General features: G+C 41.0%; 1 protein-coding gene across 17 annotated transcripts in view; it reads right to left on the bottom strand.

The window, feature by feature from the left end:
* The window catches only part of IARS1 (isoleucyl-tRNA synthetase 1), a 73,007-nt gene that overhangs the window by 40,117 nt on the left and 14,485 nt on the right, over nt 1–18,405 (bottom strand). For all 17 annotated transcript variants that reach the window (XR_004263563.1, XR_004263562.1, XR_004263561.1 and 14 more), the window contains exons 10-18: nt 15,664–15,759; nt 12,357–12,479; nt 11,822–11,913; nt 9,957–10,055; nt 8,328–8,454; nt 5,739–5,812; nt 5,187–5,381; nt 2,831–2,917; nt 75–158 (exon numbers count right to left, since the gene is read on the bottom strand). Coding sequence is in view for 14 of the 17 variants with exons in the window: in XM_032260497.1 (XP_032116388.1) it covers nt 75–158; nt 2,831–2,917; nt 5,187–5,381; nt 5,739–5,812; nt 8,328–8,454; nt 9,957–10,055; nt 11,822–11,913; nt 12,357–12,479; nt 15,664–15,759 (977 nt within the window). In the remaining 3 variants the exon portion in view is untranslated. The remainder of the gene's footprint in view (nt 1–74; nt 159–2,830; nt 2,918–5,186; nt 5,382–5,738; nt 5,813–8,327; nt 8,455–9,956; nt 10,056–11,821; nt 11,914–12,356; nt 12,480–15,663; nt 15,760–18,405) is intronic.

Raw genomic sequence — 18,405 nt, 5'->3', positions numbered from 1 at the left:
AAGAATTCTAATAGTATAGGAGATGCTTACATAAAAAACAATAAATACACACAAGGAAAAGCACTGGTTTGTACCTGAGCGCATCAGCACCATACTTCTGGAGAATGGAAACTGGATCTGGATAATTCTTTTTCCGTTTGCTCATTTTTTGGCCATCACTTGTAAAACAAAAGGGAGATGCCAATTAAGTCAATATCACAGATGATCCTGATATAAGGATATAAATCATTTCCAAATAGGAATACAAAAAAGGAAATGGGAAGGAGTAACTCAGAAGTTAAGCGTTAACAGGCTAGGCACCGTGCCTCACATATATTAATTCTAGCGCTTTGGGAGGGCAAGGCAGGTGGACCAACTAAGGTCAGGAGTTCAAGACCAGCCTGGCCAACATGGTGAAACCCCATCTCTTACTAAAAATATGAAAATTAGCCAGGCATGGTGGTACACACCTGTGATCCCCACTACTGGGGAGGTTAAGGCAGGAGAACTGCCTGAGCCTGGAGGCAGAAGTTGTGGTGAGCTGAGATTACACCACTACACTCTAGTCTGGGCAGCAGAGCAAGACTCCATCTCAAATAAGAAATGGAAAGTGTTAAGATACATCAGTAGGATATTTTAATATTTGCAAACTTCTTGAATATCATAATAAGTCCATGAGGAAGTTTCAGGGTAGACTGAAACAGGAAGATGTGTCAGAATATGTCCCAGAGAAATGAAAATTTACATTATCATAAAAACCTTTAAAAAAATTGTTCACAGCAGCTTTAATCACAATTGGCAAACGTTAGAAGCAACCCAGATGTCCTTCAAGAGGTAGATGGTCAAACAACCATGACATACCCATAATACAGAATGCTACTTATCCATAGAAAGGAATGAACTATTGGTATGCGCAGCCATCTGAAATCTCAATGGAATTATGTGGACTGAAAAAAAGCCAGCTGAGTGCTGTGGCTCAAGCCTGTAATCCCAGCACTTTGGGAGGCTGAGGCAGGTGGATAACCTGAGCTCAGGAGCTCAAAACCAGCCTGGCCAACATGGTAAAACCCTTTCTCTACCAAAAATACAAAATATTAGCTAGGTGTGATGGTGCATGCCTGTGGTCCCAGCTACTCAGGAGGCTGAGATGGGAGAATCGCTTGAGCCTAGGAGGTGGAGGTTGCAGTGAGCTGACATTGCGCCACTGCACTCCAGCCTGGGTGACACAGTGAGACTTCATCTCAAAAAAACAGAAAAAGAAAAAAAGCCAATGTCCCCAAATTAGTTACTGTAGGATTCTATTTATATAACATTCTTGAAATGACAAAATTATAGAGATGGAGAAAAAGCCAGTGGTTGCCACGGATTGGGGATGACAGTGGGAAGGTCAGTGGGGGATGAATGTAGTTATTAAAGGGCAATGCAGGAGGGAGCCTTTGGCGTCGAAATCATCCAGTATCTTGGCTGTGCTGGTGGATACAAAACCCTACACACGTGATAGTTGTGTATAAGTAAATGCATATAAGCAAATAAATATATGTAAAACTAGGGAAATCTGAATAAGATTGATGGACTGTATCAATATCCTGGTTGTGATATATACTGTGATATACACACATTTGTAAAATGTGACCACTGAGGGAAACTGGGCAAAGAATACAAGGGCTATTATTTTTCATGATTGTATGCAAATCTACAATGATCTCAATACAATTTTCCATTTTTTTTTTTTTGAGATGGAGCCTCACTCTATCACCTAGGTTAGAGTACAGTGATCTTGGCTCACTCCAACTTATACCTCCCAGGTTCAACAGATTCTTGTGCCTCTGCCTCCCAAGTAGCTGGGATTACAGGTGTGCACCACTGCACCCGCTAATTTTGTATTTTTAGTAGAGATGGGATTTCACCAAGGCCAGGCTGGTCTCAAACTCCTGAACTCAGGTGATTCACCAACCTCAGCCTCCCAAAGTGCTGGGATTACAATGCATGAGCCACAGCGCAGGGCTCTCAATACCATTCTCCATTAAAAAAAAAAAAAAAAAAAAAAAAAGGCAGCACACATACCACAGAGGCAGACTGCCTGAGTTCAAAACTTGCATTTACCACTCATTGGCTGTGTGTTCTTTTTCTGTCCCTCGGATTCCTCGAAGGTCAAAATGGGGTGATTATAGGACCCATCTCGAATGGTTCCGAGGGTTAAATGAATTAAGACGTGAAAATGCACACAATGGGGCCTAGCAAAAAAAAAAAAAAAAAAAAAAAAGGATGCACAAAATGTTAGGTGACATCCTCTTCCTCCCCACACAGCATATAAAGCAGGATTTCTGTGTGGGTAAATATTTCATTTAAATTTTTGTTTATGTTTATTTTTATCCTTAATGACTACAGGTAATAAATGAAAAATGAGACTCCTTTATAATATTAAAAAGCAGGAAGTAACACCCACTGGGAGGAAGTTTTAGATGAGGGGGAGAATGAGATCTGGTGGCAGAGTACCTGGGTTGAACCTGGTGTGGCTGTCACTAGCTTTGATCCTGAGCACCTGTGGTCTTTAGGACCCACAGCTTCCTCATATGTTAAAAAAAAAGGACAACAAAATCTACATGAAAGGACTGATGTATGGACGAAATAAGATGTATACGCAAAAGTACTTCATAAAATGCTAAGTTTAGTAAATGCTATTTTACTACTGGTAATATCACTAAGTAGCATTATGTTACTAGTAGTAGCACAGCATGAAAAAAGTCCTCCCCTTCCTCCATCTCCATCAGGCTTAGCTCTCACACACTCCTTCTTGAGAAACAGTGGAGACAAAGCTCCATCCATCACTACAACAAAGGAATTGACCTACCTTGCCAGGATGAGCCCATTCACAATTACATTCTTGAAAGGTGGTTGTCCAAAGAGGGCCGTGGCCAGCACCAGCAGGGTATAAAACCTGAAAAAACCCCAACAACCCAACAGTTCAATAAAAATAGAAATGAAGTCCAAGTATAAGAAAGAAGCTATATTTATTAATTGAACTAAATTTATATTTTTGAGAAATCATACTATTTGATAGTCACTTAAAGCAATGATTCTTAATCCTGGTTACTGGAGAAAAAAAAAACAACAAAAAAACAAACAGAGACACAGGACCCACCACAGACCAGTCAAAGTACAGTCTATGATTTGAAAAAAAAAAAAAACATGAAATAAAGGTCTGGAATGATTTACTGACGATTTCTCTGCTACCAGGTCTCCTAGGAAGTCAATGTGGAAAGCCACAAGGCAGCATTGGGTGGCCTTTCAGGACAATCCAGAAGCGCCTGGCTAAAAATGAGGGGTGGCCCAAGATCATATGGGACGGACAATCAGATGACAAAAGATGCAAAATGCACTCTCATCCAAAGTGATAAGGCAGACTAGAAAAATGCTTTTATTCTGTAAAATGTTGGGTACCTCATTTATACGCTAGCTTGTTCCCCAAATGAACTCTATCATATTCCTGCTCTGTCCTGGGGGTGATGCTCTCCTGCTTACCTCACCTAGTCCAGCACTCACGGAACATCAAGGGACATGAGCTGAGGAGACCAGACCCCATGGTTAACATAAACACTTGTCCAAATATTGCCTACTCCAGTTCTAAAGGAGAGCTGGGAGGAGCCCTGATGCCCAGGAGAAGCAGCCCAGGCCTCAGGGATGGAGAAGGAGGCAGCAAGAACACGGGGCCCATATGAGGAACCAGCTAACGGACTTTGCTACTCCTCAAAGGAACAAGCTCACTGGTAAGGCATCCAACCCTTTCTAAAAATATAATTTTTTTTTTCTGGGTAGCTGTTCCTATAGACAAAAAGGATTGGAATCTGAAAATAGCACATTCCAGAACATGAAGACTTGAATTCAATGATTACCCAAAGATGTCAAAGGAGAAAATGACATCAACAATTCCTCAAACAAACCCCTGCAGAAACATTACTCTGAATGTATAATTAAAATCTGGGGTGGGCGCAGTGGCTCACGGCTGTAATCCCAGTACTTTGGGAGGTGGAGGCAGGCAGGTCACTTGAGGTCAGGAGTTCAAGGCCAGCCTGGCCAACATGATGAAACCCCGACTCTACTAAAAATACAAAAATTAGCTGGATGCAGTGGCAGGTACCTGTAGACCCAGCTACTTGGGAGGGTGAGGCACAAGAATTGTTTGAACCCAGGAGGTGGAGGTTGCAGTGAGCTGAGATCATGCCATTGCATTTCAATTTGGGCAGCAGAGCAAGACTCCATCTTAAAAAATAAAAATAAACTATGAGAAAACACTCAACATCTGTTAATGAAAATAATAATAAAAAAAAAAAAAAAACCTGAGCCGGGCGCGGTGGCTCACGCCTGTAATCCCAGCACTTTGGGAGGCCGAGGCGGGTGGATCACGAGGTCAAGAGATCGAGACCATCCTGGTCAACATGGCGAAACCCCGTCTCTACTAAAAATACAAAAAATCAGCTGGGCATGGTGGCGCGTGCCTGTAATCCCAGCTACTCAGGAGGCTGAGGCAGGAGAATTGCCTGAACCCAGGAGGCGGAGGTTGCGGTGAGCCGAGATCGCGCCATTGCACTCCAGCTTGGGTAACAAGAGCGAAACTCCGTCTTAAAAAAAACAAAAAACAAAAAACCTGGGTCAGCAAAGCCCATCCATGGAAAGAAAGTAATTCACCTTTTTCCAATTAAGAAGAACTGCTTTACTTAAAGCACCAGATAAATCAATGCTCAAATCCTCCCCCTATATGTATATTATTAAAAATCTGGATTTTTTAGAATGTTGATTTATAAGGCTAGCCTCAGTATCTGAGCACATTTCCAACTATTCCTCAAATTTCTACCACCCAACCTACTGTCTTTTATGCAAATACTCATTACACATTTGAGTAAATGATCTCAAGTGAGTAAGCTATGAACACATATTGATTTTTATCATTTAAACTTCCAATATAACATATATTCTAAAACGTCAGTGAGATAATTCAAATTGTAAAACTATAGCCCTATTGTAGTGGGAGATTCCTACTCAAAAGGCACTTTAATGTCCATGCTTGGTGACACAGGGCAGGAATGAAGCCTGTCTTATTTGCCACAATCTCCCCAGCACCAAGTAGATAAATGGCAGGGACTTAGTAAAATATTCCCTAAATAAAATACAATCAGTTAAACATGTGATGAAAGAACAAGGGGGCATACCATCCTCTGGTTTGGTCGATGCCCTCAGCAATGAAGTCTGCAGGAAAAGCATCCTCAAACTCCCTCTTGTTTTCAAATGGATAATGAACCTGAGCATAGGGCATGCTGCCACTCTCAAACCAACAGTCAAACACTTCAGAGATGCGGTGCAAGGATCCCTTCCCACAGCGTGAAGGAATGGTCAGGTGGTCAATGCTGACAAACAGAAAAGTAGCCATTTCTATTAAATATAAGCATAACAGTCCTTGAAGTTTAACTGTAAATAGGAAACACAAAACTCTGACAAGATATAATACACATTTGCAAACAGAAACATCAACAATTCTCAAAGCCTTTCTGAGAGCACCATGAATCCCTCCATCTGAAAGGTTATGCACCTTTCACCTCATATTTCATAAGGACAGAGGCCACAATACCACAATATGACATGAGTCATCAACAAAGTACTTCAGCAAACTAGTCACTTCCATGTATAGCTCTGTAATCAGCTAAAGACCAGGTCTTAATAGGAGAATGATAAAACTGAAGTGAATCAAACATTTGGAAACTGACCTCTCTCTGTGGAGATCTGTGATCTTTGCTCCCGAGAGTTCTTCAAGTTCTGCCACTGACCCAATGCATACTACCTGCCAAAAACAAAGTTCAATAGCAGGAGCTCCTTAGAGCCAAGCAGAGCAAATACTGAGTTCATTTACATAGTATGCATGTTTAGTTTGAGAGAGACTGATGATTTTCTCTTTCCTTTTTTTTTTGAGACAGGTTCTCACTCCCATTGCCCAGGCTGGAGTGCAGTGGCGCAATCACATCTCACTGCAGCCTCAGCTTCCTGGGCTCAGGTGATCCTCTCACCTCAGCTCTCAAATAGCTGGGACTATAGGCAGGCACCACCCAGCCCAGCTATTTTTTTTGTATTTTTAGTAGAGAGAGGGTTTCACCATGATGCCCTCGTCTCAAACTCTTGGACTTGAGTGATCAGCCAGCCTTGGCCTCCCAAGTGTTGGGATTACAGGCGTTGCGCTGGGCCTGAGACTGATGATTTTCTTTAAAGGCACATTAAGCACATTAACACACCAATCTGGGCTGAAGCGTAGTATCCGCTAATGTGGCTTCTCTCTCACGAAAGACACAGCTTAGTCTCTGAAGAGGCCATTGTTGACACTGCTCCTTTGTTTCCATGCCAATACCAGAGGGAGTCCCTACCTAGAGAAAATCTTAAACATTCATAGCCATACTCTCAATAGGCATTAAGCCTTTATTAAGTGCAGATCATCAAAGTAACCGGCATAAGTGAAGCATCTTAGATTATTGCTCTAAGCCATCTCAGTTTCTTCCTGGCACCTGAATCTAGCTCATTAATCTAGAATCTTTCCAAGAAAAAGCTAGAACTAAATTATAGTCATACAGTGCTTAAGGACAAGAATACATTCTGAGAAATGCGCTGTTAGGGTGATTTCATTACACAAACATCACAGAACAACTTACGCAAACCTAGATGGGATGGCCTAAAACATACCTAGGCGATATGATGGAGCCTATTACTTCTGGGCTACAAATTTGTACAGCATGTGACAGTACAGAATTCTGCATGCAACTATAACACAATGGCCTGCCCCCACCCCACCTCCCCCGCTTCTTCTCTTGCCATGTGATCTCTGCATACTCTGGCTCCTGTCCAGCCTTCCATCATAAGTGGATGCAGCCTGAGGTCCTCCTCAGATGCACATGTCTAGTTTTAAGCTTTCCAGTCATCCAGAATCATAAGCCAAATAAACTATTCTTCTTTATAAATTACCCAGCTTCATGTATTCCTTTGTAGCAACACTAAAAGACTAAAACAGCAAGTATTTGAGTTTCCTTTTCATTTTTTAAAAAATTCAAGTATTTGAGTTTCTAAACATTATGAAACATAGAAAAGAAACAGTAACAATGTGGTATTGTAACCTTGTGAGACCACAGTGAGGGATGGGGCTAGCTGGGGCACTCAGAATGGAGGGATCATCTGACAAGGGCCACAACAGTAGGAGCTGCTGTGGGTTCTCATCCAAGGAGCTTCAGCTCCTAGTGAACACTGGTGCCCTCTTTCTCTGCCTTTCCTACTCAGTCTTGAAAAGTCTTCTGATTCAGCTACTTCACTGTTGCCTTTCAGGTCGCTATGGGAGATTCACCAAGGTCCCTAGGGTGCCACTGCTCGTCATTGCTACAATGCTGTCAGCATTGGACAGAAGGCCACACAGAGATCTATCTGTATAGTAAGTTCTCACCTGACATCATTGAGCGGTCCCAGTAGCAGGGTCTAACTGGCGTGTACCACCATGCCTGGCTAATTTAATAAACGGTTTTGTAGAGATGGTACCCCACTATGTTGTCTAGGCTGGTCTCAAATTTCTGGCCTCAAGTGATTCTCCTGCCTTGGCCTCCCTAAGTGCTGAGATTACATGTGTGAGCCATCACACCTGGCCTAAAGTCACAGTTATTAAGAACTTTTGTTTAGCTGGGCATGGTGGCGCGTGCCTGTAATCCCAGCTACTCAGGAGGCTGAGGCAGGAGAATTGCCTGAACCCAGGAGGCGGAGGTTGCGGTGAGCCGAGATCGCGCCATTGCACTCCAGCCTGGGTAACAAGAGCGAAACTCCGTCTCAAAAAAAAAAAAAAAACTTCTGTATGACATTAAGCGAGGACATAGTATATATGCATACATCTATATATCCACACACACCCTCTCACTCACTTGATTCTAGAAGTTAAAGGTCTGCAATGCTTTGATAAATTTCTTTTCAAGTTTTCATTTTTCATTATCTGTAAAGTCAGTTTAACCACAAGCTAATGATACAACTTAATGCAGGGGGAAGAAAAGACATCAGAGAAACACAAGAAAAAACATTTGAAGTGTGGATTTCCCTCAGAAAACTGTATCCTTTTATTTTTTACAGAGGGAATTCTATAAATTGTATTTAATTCAAGGAAAAAAGAAGTTAAAAACCCTAAAAACAGATTATTTTATGTCATGATTATTTTATGTCAGGAAGGAATAGAGGAAAAAAGATGAAATAAAAAAGTGGCAAAGAAAAAAGAAACCCAATTCTTTTTCATGAACAAAATGCTTTAGCAAAAATCAACACAAGGGAATACTGCCCTGCCTCACCTCCTCAAAGTCATCACTGACCCACAGTGGGATAGGGGTGCCCCAGTATCTGTTTCTGGAAATTGCCCAGTCACGTGCATCTTTCAGCCAATTTCCAAATCGTTTTTCTCGCACAAACTCTGGGACCCTGCAATAAACAGATCACATAAGCAGTCACATAAGAATATTAGTAATTCCAAATTGTAAATTATATCCATGCGATCCTTCGTGTAATGCTTTGTGGAGCAAACAATCTGGAAACATGGAGCTCACTTCAAAGAGTGTGTCTTCTAAATGCACAGCATAGCACACGCAACAGTCTGTGCTGCCATCAATGACCTACATCCAATAGATAACACCACCACAGCACACAGGCCTCCCATGTCCTCCTCTTCAACTGCAGTATGGCTGCCACAAACCTCTAACCAGTCACCCTTACTCTAGCCAGCCTCATCCCATACAACTCTACTCTTTACAGTATCCTCACCACAGCAATTTTACTGAACTGCTTAAGCAAAGGCTCCAAACAGGCCAGGCGATTGGTAGCTGTTCTAGCGGCCCCCACTATAGTCTCCTCTCTGATCATCCTTGGTCTTGAATTTCATGCTCCGACAATGAAGCAAGTTCCCTAGAATCTTTCTCACTTAACTGCCTTTGCCCATGCCTGCCCTGTGCTATGCAGCCTTCCTCCCCTCTGCATCCATCCCACTCCCAATGCTCTTTATTCCTTGAGGTTCAGCTTTGCAGAAATCCTTTCCAAGCACAAGGCTCTGTCAGGGTAGGCTACCAAACCTTCCCTTCTTCTCTTGGGCACTACAGTTACTGCCCTGTACTTCAAAGATCAGTTTATATGCCTGCACCCCCTTGAGGTTATCTTATTAATATTCTATATCTAGTATCTTACACATTAGGGGAACTAATTAGCATATTGGCTCTAAAAATGAAAAGCTGTCTTTTGATAAATCAGGACCACTCTGCTAAGAAATATTAGAAAGCTAGTTTATAAGCATTTTCCTTATTGTCTTGAGATTCTCCCCATTCTCCTAAACACAAATACGGTTTTTGAATCTAGTTGGGTCCTTGTGAAATGAAGTGGTGATTACCTTTAAAACTTGTAGTGAAAAACATTCTTCTGAAATACATAGGTTCAAGCCTTGTTTCATTTTGTACCCAGAGGCTGAAATGATACCTCTTGGGTAATCGCCTGCAGGACACATATCAGCTGAGGAAAATAAAGGTTTCTGTGCTTGGAGCTTATCCATAAAGCCAAGCACAGGGGACATTATTCACTACAGGACCGACAACAGTTAAGTACACATGGCATTTGCAGGTATATCTGAAAATGACTATTACTGAAGGCTAGCGAACAGCCACATTTTTTCAAAGTCATTTCATTCCATAAATCAAATAAATGTGAGTTTCTCATTTCTACTGAGTTTAAAAAGAAAAAAACTCCCTTATATACTTTATAACAAGAAAGATATTACTTCTGTACTATAACATCATTTGAATTATTTTGTGTTCCTAAACACGCAGAATAAAAGATAGCTATTATAATACATAATGGAAAATGGATTTGGGGGAAGTGTAAAACACACCTACTAACGACATGACAAAAGACACTATGAAGAAATACATTTTACTGCTCACCAGTAGCACAGGTCATTGTTCCTTAGGAGCTGGTCCACCATGTTCTCTACTCGTACAAACCAGCTGGGCACTGCTTTGTAAATGAGGGGAGTGTCTGATCTAGGGAAGCAGAAACAGAGACATAGCTGCTCAGGTTGGACTAGCAGGCACCAGGGTAAGACCCACTTTTCATGTTTTATTGACAGCATCATCACTTACTTGGCCTTCTGCTAATATTTATTTTTGTTACAGATAAAAGCATCTAAGTCTCCAAAATTGGTCATCTCTTTCCACAATAGTTAAGAAAGGCAAAAACTAATATAAGAACAAGACCAGGAAAAAAAAATATGGTTCTGCTGGTGACAATTGTCTAAGAAACAATGTCAACTTCAACTTCAGCATGGAAGAGGCAATGTGAAAACCAAATATGATGCAACTGAACATTTCATGTTCACCAACGCCTTTATAGCATGGGCTTACATTAAACATTAAAATCACATTAAATTTTTCATTCAATTCCATTACAAAATTTTAGAGATGTTTCTCATCCTAAAAAAATGTGGCCAAAACACAAAACAGATTTGTACAGGACTATTTTTCTCACATAGTTCCTTAGGAAAGTAAGACTTTTAAGGCCGGGCATGGTGGCTCATGCCTGTATTCCCAGCACTTTGGGAGGCTGAGGCGGGTAGATCACGAGGTCAGGAGATTGAGGCCATCTTGGCTAACACAGTGAAACCCTGCCTCTACTAAAAATACAAAAATAATTAGCCAGGTGTAGTGGCACGCACCCGTAGTCCCAACTACTCAGGAGGCTGAGGCAGAAGAATAGCTTGAACCTGAGAGATGGAGGTTGCAGTGAGCCAAGATTGCACCACTACACTCCAGTCTGGGTGACAGAGCAAGACTCTGTCTCAAAAAAAAAGGAAAGAATGAATTTTGGCCATTCACAAAACTCTCCTAGACCAGGCATTGTGGCTGGCTCATGCCTATAATCTTAGCAATTTGGGAGGCCAGGGTGGGAGGATTACTTGAGCCCAGGAGTTTGAGACCAGCCTGGACAACATGGCGAAATCCCCTTTCTAAAAGAAATGCAAAAGCTAGCCAGGTGTGATGGCACCACCTATATAGTCCCAGCTACTCCAGAAGCTGAGGTGACAGGATTGCTTAAGCTGGGGAGGTGAAGGGTGCAGTAAGCCATGAATGCAGCACTGCACTCCAGCATGGGCAACAGAGTGAGACCCTGTCTCAAAATAACAACAAAAAACCCAACTCTCCTAAAAATAAAGTAAGAAGCAGCTTCCCAAACCGGCTCTAAATGATACAAATAAGATGAACACCACAAATATGGAACAGGCAAACACAGAAAGTGTAAGCACAGATTGGAAGCTCTAGCTACAACACAGTCTTTGTTTCTTCTTGTTGAGATTCACTCGGGGTGGATGGCAAAATATTACAGCAATATTAGGAAAGGTTGCTGTGCATGGTGGCTCACACCTGTAATCCCAGCGCTTTGGGGGGCCGAGCTAGACAGATCACGAGGCCAGGAGATCGAGATCAGTCTGGCTAACATCGGGAAACCCCGTCTGTACTAAAAATACAAAAAATTAGCCAGGCTTGGTGGCACGTGCCTATAGTCCCAGCTACTCGGGAGGCTGAGGCAGGAGGATCGCTTGAACCGTGGAGGCAGAGGTTGCAGTGAGCTGAGATTGTGCCACTGCACTCCAGCCTGGGTGATTGGGCGAGACTGTCTCAAAAAAACAATAAAAACACACACAAACACAAAGAATTAGGAAAGGTTATAGGTTTTAGATTAATCTATAACCTTTCCTAATATTTCTATAATATTCTACCAGCCACCCTAAGTGAATCTCAACACTTCTGACCTCCAGCAAAAAGGGTAGCTGTGAGTGAAGGTGCTGGCAACCAGAAGTCGGCCTTGTTCCTTCAAAGTCCTGATGATACTTTTGTCAGCATCCTGTTAAAAAAAATTAAAATTCAGCCATTAAAACATACTGTAATATTTAGGAACAATGTATTACTAGAGTCTGATATTGTTATGAATAAAAGGCACAAATAACAAATATTAATTATTTTTAGTCACTAACTTCAAGTCAAGTACATTCCACAACATTTAAGGTCATAAAGTTTTCTTTCTGAAATGATTACCCCAAGGTCACAAAGTTGCTTTATGAGGCATAAACCGGGGCAGTTTTTCTGATCTCTCCCTGTGAAATTACAGCATGCTTCCTCTAAAGATATGAGACCCTCTGAACATAACTGATAACATCTTTACTGATTTTATGTGACGACAACACTAAGTAAAAACAACTTCCTAGAAGAATTACAATACAATTATAAACCATGATGGAGACTAATCAAAAGTAACAGACACCCTTCTATGCCATATGGAATACAGACCTTCACATACTGTCCTGCAAAGTGTGTCACCTCTGCTGTGAAGCAGCCTGATGCATCCACAGGACAAACGGGGAGTGAGTCTTTCCGAATAATGTTGAAGTCCATACAGACCCGATAGTCATCCTGAGAAAAGGCAAAAAGGAGAGAAGAATAAAACATTCTAAGTATGGGTGTGGGGAAGAAGCATGAGGTAACAGAGTCCCAAGATAATTGTTCTATATTATAACATATACATGTCATTAACTTTATCCTGTTAACTGAAGGTAACTCAAAACCATTAGGAGAACCAGAGCCTCCTAGTTGGACAGGGATTAGATCATCCAGTCCAGTCTTCTCAAATATTATTTTCCAGACCTCTATATATACCTGAGTATTCACTAAATGAGAAGATAAATGACACATATGATTTTTTTTTTAAGTGAAAGGAAGTTAATTAAGAAAGTAAAGGAATGAAGAATGGCTACTCCATAGGCAGAGCAGCCACACATGAATGTTTTAAAACTGAATCAAATTTGGTTTATAACAGTAGCACACCCAAAAACCAAAATACACACAAGTATGAGGCATGGTCTGTTAGTATTACATGCTTGATGTACATTTGGATTTGCACCCTCTCAAGGAAGACCCCAAAGGATGGCAACACTGACCTAAAAATCCAAAGTATTTACTTTTCAAATAAGCAAACTGGGTCTCAACTGGCATAGCTTATACCATGAAGCTTCAGGAATATATTTTGAAGACTGTTAACAATAGAGCAAATGCTTAGCAAAGTGCTATGTGACACGGTATTCTGAGCACTTTACATATGCTCACTTACACCTCACAATGCTCTTAGACAAAATGGCATGAAAACAAAACAAGACACCTCCCAATGATCCTACAAAGAAGGCTTTCACCAGGTGCTCCTCTTACACAAATTAGCAATCATCTCTATTTTACAGATAGGAAAGTCAAGGTACCAAGAAATAACTCAGCTATGAGGCAGCAATGCTAGGCTCCAGAGCTTCACCACTGTGCTATGATGCCTAAATATAAAATTAAAGAGACTGCCTTATGTTAGTGAAACCACACTCTGGATTGACTCCAAGACAACCTGGAAAGTGGACATGTTTCCACCTGGATCTGTGTTCACCTCTCCCTGTGCTGAGGCTGACTGGTGTGGTGTCATGTGGGTGGACAGGAAAAGCCCCTAAGTGCAGCAATTTGAACTACTGAGTGTGGAGCAAGTAACTCTATCCAGTGCATTAAGCTAAGAGCAGTTTTCCTAAATGCATCCAGAACAAGTGATGTTCAACATGATGACGCACAAGTGCACAGACTCCGCAGAGATCAAACACTACCTTGCCTAGCAAAAGAAGGCCTCTCAGAAAATGTTTACCAAGGTGGGGCACGGTGGCTTACACCTGTAATCCCAGCACTTTGGGAGGCCAAGGTGTGCGGATCACCTGAGGTCAGGAGTTTGAGACCAGCCTGGCCAACACTGGTGAAACCCCGTCTCTTCTGAAAGTACAAAAAATTAGCCAGGTGAGGTGGTGGGTGTCTGTAACCCCAGCTACTTGGGAGGCTGAGGCAGGAGAATTGCTTGAACCCAGGAGGCAGAGGTTGCAGTGAGCCAAGATCGTACCATTGCACTCCAGCCTGGGCGACAGAGGAAGACTGTCTCAAATGAAAAAAAAAAGAAAGAAAGAAAAGAAAGAAAGAAAGAAAGGAGAGAGAGAAAATATTTACCAATTGGGGTTAAAGGCTACAGTTTAAAGAATAAATCTTCCATAACATTAACGCGCATGGCGTTCAGAATCTTCTATAGAGTTAATGTGCATGGCACTCAGAGTGCTATGAGATAGAACTCTAGAGTTAATGACAAATGCCTACATTTAAAAAGAAAACCTAAACTACAATTCAAAACCAAGAAGTTACCTTTTTAATCATCTACTATCAGTGGGGTAACTAACCATACTGGTTGGCCCTAAAATGATTATGAACAGTATGTGACTAGTTCCTAAAACTCTTAAGTAGCATTATCAAGAATACTTTCTTCCATCAAAACTGAATATGGACCAGGTATTGGGTGATTATTAAGGAATTGCTGACTTTATTGGCTATAAATAACAATGGCACAGTGGCTACAGTGAAAATAAAAGTCCTTATTAGTCAGAGATGCAGCTAGAATTACTAATACATGAAAGACATGATGTTGAGGATTTGCTTCTGAATCCTCCAGCCAAAATAAAAAGTGTGGTACTATACAGAGGAAGAAAACAAGAGAGATTACCAAAATGTTGAGAACGCAGCTGGATGATGTGACAAAAAGAATTATAATATTTTCTTCTGTGTCTGTTTCAAGATTTCCAGAATAAAACTTCAAGTGATGGTTACATTAAAAGCCCAGATTTTACCTCTACAAATCAATGTAAAAAAATGTACATACATACATACATATATATATATATATATATATACACACACACACACATATATAAATGCACCCCATATATCTATAATAAATAAAATAAAATCCCAGAGATTAAGCATAAAAGCAAAATGGCAAATGAAGACAGACTACTCTCACTGCCTTTTAGAACAAAGTCACATTTCCAATGCCTCTCACCAACAAAATGATCAAGCCTAGAGTAATGTGTAGGTGCTACACCATGCTACAGAGGAGGCAAAGGAAATCCAGACAGGCCAAGCAACTTAGCTTGGAACTGGCCACTAGTGGCAGCACCATGATTTAAGGTGAGAGGTGGTTTACTGCAAAGCATGTTCCTTTATGTTATTTTGTTTTTATTCATACAAAAATTACATGAAAGGGAAAGTGTTTTTAGAAAAACCATTCGGGGCAAAATACAAAATTAACTGAAGAGTACAGTTTTGAGAGGAGAGGTCAAATTCCCCCTTCTGATCATGTAGCATTTAATTAAGAACACAGCAGAGGTGATGAGAATGGTGTGTATTTTGGAGGCTGAGGCACCTGCACATCTCTAGATGCCTGTCAAAACTCACAGAACTGTATAACAGAAAGAGTACTGCATGAATGAATAAATAAAGACACAGCAAGGCACTGTGGCCTTTTAGAAAGATTAAACGACTGGAAGTGGCCCTGAATTTTACCCACTCTTTCCAGAAATTAGCTTAGGATGAATGAAAGGGAATTGCAGATGCAAATTTTAAAAGCCATCTTGCAGGCAGTGAGTCAGAAAAGAGGCCAACCTGGTGGCCCAACATGATGAGACCCATGACTCAGCATCTATGAAAAGTGGCCACCGACATACTTTTCAAATACATTTGCCAGATTTATGCTACTCACAGCACCAAAGTAAGGAGCTTGGTGGACAACCCCTGTGCCTTCTTCTTCCTTCACATAGTTGTCAACGAGCACAGTGAAAGCGCCATTCTCTTTACACTAGAAAAAAAGGCAGCAGGCTTCAGGGATGAAACATTACTATATTACAATGTTAACTTCGTAACAGTTTTTCTTAAGAACCTGAAAACACTTTCAACATGTAAAATTATTTCCAGAAATATTAAAGAAAGAATAATTCAGGTTGGGAAGAAACATGCTAATTCAATACATTTTTCTCATAAATAAAAAGTTTCTACTTATAAATCAAATAATTATCTGGAGACTGGCAGATAAAAATTTTTAATTTCCTTGGTTACAAACTGATTTTTTTTTTTTTTGTTGTTGTTGTCACACAGGCTGGATTGCAGTAGTGCAATCTCGACTGACTGCAAATTCCGCCTCCCAAGTGCAAGCAATTCTGCAGCCTCAGCCTCCTGAGTAGCTGGGATTACAGGTGCCCACCACCACGCCCAGCTAATTTTGTATTTTTAGCGGAGATGGGGTTTCACTATGTTGGCCAGGCTGGTCTTGAGCTCCTGACCTTGTGATCCACCTGCCTTGGCCTCCCAAACTGCTGGGATTACAGGTGTGAGCCAAGGTGTCCAGCCCAAACTGATGTTTTTCATTAGTTCTCCCTTCCTCCATTTTTGCTCCTAGTATGCAGTCTAGGATATTCGCTTACTGGTACATTTTCAATCACTGTATATGTTTTGCTTCTCTTTTTCCTTTCAACTCAGCTCAAGTTATTCAGTTATGAAGGCAAATCTCGAAAGGAACAGGTGGGAGCCACAAGTAGTAAGTTCTATTTACAGGTACTCCACCACCTTTTAAGACTCAGGGGAAATGTGTTCAATTTTATTTTCTTTGCAACAGCAATATCATCACGTTAATACATAAAATGCTAATAGACCTACTCTTTCTACTTTCACCTCTTTACATTTCTTTCCACAAACCACTGTTTCTTCCAAACTGGGATGTCCTTCCTTTTTGCATTGGTTAAAAAGTATTTTCACATTTAACTCCTAAAATCCTGTGAAAAAGCTATTAGTAATCCCATGTCTTAAAAATATTCTGGCTGTATTTGCATTTCACAGATAAGCAAACTCAGAACAAAGATTAGTCTTTACCCAAATCACACAACAGTGATGAAACCATGACCTGAAACAAGTCTTCTGGTTGCAAATACAATGTTATTTCAACTTCAGCACAGGACTCTGTCTCTTTGAAACTTAAAACTGAACTTGGAAAATAACCATAAAATTTCATTGCTGTAACCCAAATCACCTTGAAACATTTTAGAAGTTATGGTATGATAGGTGCTCAAATTTTGATAGTTTAAACAGAAAGAATACATGGGTCCTTAGAATTACATGTTCTATACTTAGAATCAGTATAGACTAAGTCACTGCATCTTGTCTCTCAGGGTCCACCTGGGGACTATCCAGGCCATGGCTGGGCTGCTTCCACCCAGGTCAGCAGATACCAACCACTAGGAGCGGCAATGCTGCTCCATTGGCAATGTCTGCTGACACAACTTCCCTTGGTATTTCAGAACAGGTATATGTCAGTGAATATCAGATGAATTCTGTCCCGGGTCAAACAACTTATAGTACTCGTCTAAAGTCACCGAAGGTCTCAGGCAGTTTAAGAAGTTTATTTAATGGCTAGGTGTTATTCAACTGGATGTGTACCGAGTGCATATTCCAGACAGACCTCTGTTTAACCTAAAGTTCCTGTCTAGTCTGTCCATGTGCATTTTTTCAGAGGGTTGAGCTTTCTTTGGGTTCTCAATAGGATTTGTGATTCAGAAAGGTGAAGCGTCACTGATCCAGTGGAAGAGATTTTAGATAATAAAAAAATACAACATAAAACAAAGTGTGTTAAGATACACGATAGGAGAATAAACTAAAGACATTTCTCCAAGGGAGAAACCAAAGATGCATTTCAGAAAACTTTCAGATGACATCTGAGTTCAGACTTGAAGGGTGAGTTAACTCAGCATATCTACACATGAAAGAAAAAAAGATAAATACTTTTAAAATGGTAGGAAAACTTAATAAAAAAGGCAGGGAAGCAGGAAAGGAAAGAGCCAGTTTGATCGAATAAAGGATATGTCTAAAGTAGCATGGGAGAATGTGGTCAGGAAGCAGGTCTGCTGCACAGCGACTGGGGAGGGCATGTCCTGAATGCTGGGAAATAACTAATGCTTGAAGGGAGGAATGGGATGAAGAGAGAGCATATGGAAATCCACTGGGCAGCAACGTGGGAGGAAGAAGGCCATTATGTAGGCAAGAAGAAATGTAGAAAAACAAGAAGCACAAAAGCGAGGAGGCAGGTAACAGACACACTGTGGATAGGGCCCAAGCCATGGAGGTCTCCTGAATCAACCAGACTCTCCCTACAAGGAACAGAAACAACAGAGCGTTCAGCAAATGTTTTTTTTGGGGGGATGGGATGTAAGTGATATGTCCAGTTGATTATTATTTCCACATAACCAATAAAGCCAGGCCTGCTTATTATCTCATTTCAAGACCTTTAAATAAGGATGGAGGAAATCCTGCTTGACAACACTCTTTTGGTGAGGGAGTGTGGGTGACAGGGTTTGCAGCTGTAGCTGTGGATTCTCCATTGTGGGAAAATAAAACCACATAAAACAACTTTATGACTCTGAAGAAACTAAGGTGCTAAAGGTATGAGCCCTGTCAT

This window comes from Sapajus apella, unplaced genomic scaffold, assembly GCF_009761245.1.
Source record: "Sapajus apella isolate SASKATOON/1434 unplaced genomic scaffold, GSC_monkey_1.0 scaffold118, whole genome shotgun sequence".
Taxonomy (NCBI): Eukaryota; Metazoa; Chordata; class Mammalia; order Primates; family Cebidae; genus Sapajus; species Sapajus apella.
The sequence above is the reverse complement of the archived record's forward strand: the minus strand, read 5'-3'. Positions and strand labels throughout refer to the sequence as shown.